Source organism: Centruroides sculpturatus, unplaced genomic scaffold (genome assembly GCF_000671375.1).
Source record: "Centruroides sculpturatus isolate CEXI.00-Female unplaced genomic scaffold, Cexi_2.0 scaffold452, whole genome shotgun sequence".
Classification (NCBI taxonomy): domain Eukaryota; kingdom Metazoa; phylum Arthropoda; class Arachnida; order Scorpiones; family Buthidae; genus Centruroides; species Centruroides sculpturatus.
This window is the reverse complement of record NW_019384638.1, coordinates 350,940-357,169: the sequence shown is the minus strand read 5'-3', so window position 1 is coordinate 357,169 and position 6,230 is coordinate 350,940. Positions and strand designations below refer to the sequence as shown.

Genomic DNA, 6,230 nt, shown 5'->3' with positions numbered 1-6,230 from the left:
CCCCCCTATAACACTGTTGATTATTCCGTTTTATATGAATTGCATGTTCTACGAGTCACTTAGATTTTACAAATACGTGTGCCGGACTGTGAACGGCTCACGTATTTGTAAAATCTAAGTGACTCGTACAACGTGGAATTCATATAAAACGGAATAATCAACAGTGTTATAGGGGGGTCGACTTGTAGTTCCTAATCTAGTACAAAATTCATTTCTGATTATATTTAATAATAAGTACAATAAATAAAAGCAAATATCTCGAACGAAATTGCAGAGTTTTAATCTCAATTGTTATTTGTGTAGAGCTTCGAGAATCCGACGTGTGCTTGAAATTAACTTTGGTGGAAACAGTTGGTTACGGAGATCAGATTAATAAACAACACAGGTACAACTTTAATAGTGTTATTTTTTTTCTGAATAGTTTATAGTAATAACAATATTAATTATTAATTGGAGTCTGTAATATTAGTTAATTTTCAATGTATTTTCAGTTATAAACCAATTGTCGATTACATAGATGCTCAGTTTGAGGCATATTTACAAGATGAATTGAAAATTAAACGAAATTTGGATACTTATCACGATTCTCGCATCGACGCCTGCCTTTATTTTATTGTTCCCACGTGCCACGGGTGAGTTGTTTATAAGTTTGTTCCTTCACTCTAGGAAAATACAGTGGAAGATAATTTTACCGTTCGTTACTAAAGTTTAACGATATTAATCACGCGTGTAAAATTTATCACAAAGGAATTATATTACGAGAAAGGCAGTTGTGGTCATATAAATTATTATGAAATATTTTCTGATTATACGAATGGTATTAACAATCACTTTGCTAATATTTGTATTTCTTCTTATTTGAATTTTATTTATATTTTTCAGGTTAAAATCTGTCGATGCGATGTGCATGAAAGAACTCAGCGGCAAAGTCAACATCATTCCTATAATAGCAAAAGCCGATATCGTCTCAAAAACCGAATTACAAAAATTTAAAATCAAGGTACGTTCTTTAAACTTTGAACAATATTAATAAATATTTCATTAAAAGTACTGAAAAATTTTCGAAGAAATTTAAAATTTATTACGATTTCCAGTTTAGATCGGCTCTAATTTCTTAAGGTTTCCCCCGTAGAAAGTTCTCCCCGGAGCCATCCCTCCCGGGCGTATGACTCAAATGCCCGGTTGCCGTATATAAACAAAACCCTAATAGACCCTAAAAAACAGTCTCGTAGAATCGAGAATTAATTAAAAATGCTAATTGTTTCTGTGTAATTTTTAATTACTTTTTATACGAAGAAAATGCAGAGCTTCGACGCGACAACAGATTGAAATAATTGTATTTGTTAATGACTTATTTGACGTATTATTTATTAATTATTAAATCCACCGGAGAACGTAATATATAATTATAGACTTTCACTTACTAAACTTTTTATTGACAATTAATTATCGATGTATTGTAGATAATGAGCGAATTGGTAAGCAACGGAATTGAAATTTATCAATTTCCAACAGACGACGAAAGTGTTGCGGAAAGAAATGCTTCGATGAATGTAAGAATCTTATTTCTATTATAATTAAACAAAGATTAATCTATTTTCAATACAACTACTGATATTTTAACACCATTTGTATAGATCACGTGCAACGCTTATATACTATATAAATGTTGCACATGATAGATTATACTTATGTAATTTTATTTTTCAACTTATACAATAAATAAATATACTGTATTACTGTAATAATATTTACATATTAATAAAGAATTATTATGAAATATTTTCAAGCGAAACGTAAATGTACTTGAAATTGATTGCAAATTATAGAAAGAAATGAATCAATTGTTTTAATAAATACAGTCGACCCCCCCTATAACACTGTTGATAATTCCGTTTTATATGGAATCCATGTAACGATATAAATATGTACGAGTCACTTAGATTTTACAAATACGTGTGCCGGGCTGTGAACGGCTCACGTATTTGTAAAATATAAGTGACTCGTACAACATGAAATTCATATAAAACGGAATTATCAACAGTGTTATGGGGGTCGACTGTATATGAAGTTGCATTATGCAATGATTATAATATACAGTATTTTTATGGTTTGAGCTTACCACAAAATATAAAACTTTATTGCAAAAGATGCTTCTATCCCTCGGTATAATTACAGTATATTAATTAAATTATCAACAATCGCGAGGCAGATAATAGCGAGGGCTTATCGGACCGACGATGGGCACAAACGCTCGGGAATCAAAGCGAAAACACAAAAATGACTACGTAAAGAACGGACTATTTTCCGATAGAAAATAGCCCCTCGTCAGTTGGTATTAACTAAAGGTTTTATAGATAAAGGTAATTTTAAATATACACGAGGTAAAGGTAAACTTATAACTATGCCTAAAGCTATACAATATAAAGACGAAAACACCGCTGTAACTGTATGAGCAGTAAGCATCATCGGTAGGTATTATCTAAAGGTAATAGTATATTTAAGATTCATACTTACGTAGTCATTTTTGTGTTTATTAATACGTTCATCGTCATGGTTTATAAGGTAATCGAGCCGATTCAAGATTTATTCGATGATCCGAATTTGATTTTATTTTAGGCTCACATTCCCTTCGCTGTCGTCGGAAGCGAAGAATTCGCACGTGTTGGAAATAAAGTAGCTAGAGTCCGACAGTATCCGTGGGGCGTTATCGAAGGTAATTTATAACGCAATTCGCGTTATTTCCATTGTTTTCAATTGCAAATTCATTCTAAATCTTATATGGTTTTATTTAATTATGAATATTATTAAATAATTAATTTACAATAATTAGTATTTAAAATATACAGTCGACCCCTCTATAACACTGTTCGTTCGCAGACCGAAGTTCGCAGACTGAGACGTTCGCAGCCCGGCACACGTATTTGTAAACAACTAAGTGACTCGTATAACACGGAATTCATATAAAACGGAATTATCAACAGTGTTATAGGGGGGGTCGACTGTAATGTTAAATGTGGTAAATTAATGATTTCTGTTAATTTATAAATGTAGTGGAAAACGATGCTCATTGTGATTTTGTAAAACTGAGAGAAATGATGATCAGGACCAACATGGAAGATATGAAAGAGACGACTCATATGTGCCACTACGAACTTTACAGGCAAAAACGTCTCACTCAAATGGGATTCTCGGACGGCGACTCTAAAAACAAGCCTAGCTGCCTCCTGGAGATCTACGGACAGAAGAGGAGAGAACATCTCCAGGTAAAAAGTTTATTAAATTAGAAATATCGCATTGGAATAAAACTCAATGACGATCTTCCAATCGTGTCGCGTATTGTTCGGGTCCGGTGCGTAATCTTAGATGCTCTATATCTTTTTATATGGGGTGAAATCTCGGTATCTGCACTAAGCGGGTGTCGTTATTGTTCGAAATATTAAAACACATTGTCGTATCTGTTATAAACTGTATGATTATTTTACGAAGAATATAGATTATATAAATATTAATTAATTGTCAGAATTATGAATTATAAAAGTGATTTCATAAAGTTTAATTTCATCGATAAAATTCAAACAATTCTCGATTATCGTGGCAGGAACTGGAAATGAAAGAAAAGGAAACCCGAGAGATGTTCGTGGCTCGAGTGAAGGCAAAAGAAAACGAATTGAAAAAAGCGGAAAAAGAGGTGAAGACATTTTCTCGGAGATATAAAGGTTGGTTAGAAAAATAATAACAAATAAACAATTGGAATAAATTACAGTTGTACGCGAAATTCGACGGATTAATGGGAAAACACGCGAAAGAAAAGAAAAGGTTAGACGAAGAGGGACGACAACTGCAGGACGAAATCTCTGCCTTTAGAAATAGACCCGGAAGCGTTTACTCTCAGAATTCTGTCACCGGAAGCGATAGGAAAATGTAGAAAGAAACACTAAATATTTTCGATTACGTTTCTGTCAAAATTTCGATACGTCGATTGCATTTTTTAAATATAAAAATTAAAATTAATAATAAACGATTTCTATTAAATTCTGTTTTTTGTTTTATCGATTAATAACGAAATATTCGACGGCGGTCGGACGGCCGAAAAGGTTAAGGCCCGGGCAAACTGCCGCGGGGACGAGGGATCGGATCTATGCGGGAATTTTTCGCGGGAGGCTTGTCGCGGGTATTTTGGGCTCGTACCTCTCCGCCTGGTTCGAGCGGGTCTGACCGACCGATACGGGGAAAAAGCCCCTATTAGCGCCACGGGTTGAAGAGAGTTAATACTGTGGTTTTAGATAAAATATGCGTAGAACTAATATTTGTGTAAGTCAGCCGACTTTTAGGGGAGGATCGTTTAAGGGAATATTTGCACATGGAGGAAACAAATGATGACGAGTATCTTGCATAATCCGTTAATTTTAACAGGAAATAAACTTACACTATGCACAAATAGTTGCTTCAAACAATTAATTGTTCCGACGTCCTAAGCGTCGAGGAAATATATACTGTAATCCAAGACACCTTATTATCTTGGATTATATATATACTATTTTATACTTTATTTTCTCAAATTTTATTCTTTATTATGATTCGAATTGGAAGTGGAATTGATTACGCAAGTGTTTGTACTACGAATCAGTATCTCGTTTACAATACATTGCAGCATACGCATATTTGTCCCTGCAAGTAATACATTTGCAGCGGCCGCGGCATGTCGTGGGCGAGTGGCCAAAATTGAGGCATCGCCTGCATTGGCGTGGGCGGGAATATATCGCTCACAGCGGTATCGTTGGTAATAGATAGTAACGGATTCCAGCGGGGAGGCACTGGCCACTGAGAAGTAAACCGTGGAGCTAAGCACGATGTTATCCCCGTCCCGTCGTGTAAAACGACGTATCTCTAGGATTGGAAGGTGGGAGTCCGAAGGTATATCGTAAATTTCTCGGGCTGTGATCGACGGATCCACCCCACGAAGGAGGTAAGCGGTATGGGCACAGTCCGGGGCCAAACGGCCACGGACTGGTATCCCGGCAATATCGGGAATACGAAGAGCCGCCTCTGCGGCTTGGTGATCTCGAGTTTTGATTATTACAAGACCACTACGGGCGTAGCGGACATCTAGCAGCGATTCCGGTCGGGGGAAATGCAGTTTGAGGGCCGCGTGGAGCTCAGCCGGACGAAGACGTCGGAGAGGTCCCTGTCCTTCCAGAAAAATCGTATAGATTTGGTCCGAAGGAAGGGACGAACGGATGGAGAAGAGTTTCTCCAATTCCGACAGAGGAGAAATAAATCTTAATTCGTCAGAAGTAATGAGTGCTTCCGATCCCGATGGTGGCTTTTGAAGGCGCTCGCGTGACGGCGACGCCATTACCGAGTCCGGAGGAGAAGCCACTCCGGCTGAAAGAAAGAGGAAAACTCTTACCTGGACAGAGAAGAGGACAAAGAGGAAGACCAGAAGCTAAGAAATATGTGAGCCGTTCACAGCCCGGCACAGATATTTGTAAAATCTAAGTGACTCGTACAACATGGAACTCATATAAAATGGAAAAATCAACATTGTAATAGGGGGTTCGACTGTATCGTGTAGGCACACAGTTTATAACTGGACACGGAAAATTCTCCAATTATCTGCACCGGTTCACAGGGAAACGCTCTCCCCTCTGTGCCATCTGCAAGGAAGTGGACGGCCCCAACCATTATCTATACAGATGCATCTGCCTCACAAAAGAACGACTAGAAATCGAACTAACGGCAAAGAAAATTAATATCTTTTGGCCATGTCAGCAGCAGGAACTACTTAAGCACAAGGAACTTTTTCCCACCTTCCTCAACCTGGTGCTCGCCTACGAACGCGTAGCACCAATCACCACACGCGAGTAGTTCTACTTCTTCTAATTTCTTCTTTCTCATCGTCTCTGCCTTTGCTCTGGACTGTTGTATACGTATACTTACGCTACTTCTCGTGATAACTTACACATTTAAGCACCTTGCTGCTTTGCAGCATTTCCTGGGTTGTACCGCACCTTATTCTCCAACTAGCTCAACAACTTTCTGGGCTCCATTTGTATTAAGACGCGTGTCATTATTCTGTTACATCTCTTGTTTTACATCCAAATCACATTTTCGGGTTTCTCTGTATAACCATATTCTGTCAGCAACGATTGTATTTATGTTGTATTACTATCTATCTTTGTTATTATGTACCTCTACTCCTGTAAACAACTGTAATTATTGTAATT

General features: G+C 37.1%; 1 protein-coding gene across 2 annotated transcripts in view; it reads left to right on the top strand.

The window, feature by feature from the left end:
• The window catches only part of LOC111625908 (septin-2-like), a 9,571-nt gene extending 5,536 nt beyond the window's left edge, over positions 1 to 4,035 (top strand). For both annotated transcript variants that reach the window (XM_023369167.1, XM_023369166.1), the window contains exons 8-10: positions 2,620 to 2,716; positions 3,055 to 3,266; positions 3,602 to 4,035. In XM_023369167.1, the coding sequence (XP_023224935.1) occupies positions 2,620 to 2,716; positions 3,055 to 3,266; positions 3,602 to 3,736 (444 nt within the window). In that variant the 3' untranslated portion in view covers positions 3,737 to 4,035. The remainder of the gene's footprint in view (positions 1 to 2,619; positions 2,717 to 3,054; positions 3,267 to 3,601) is intronic.
• Positions 4,036 to 6,230: the final 2,195 nt, after the last annotated feature.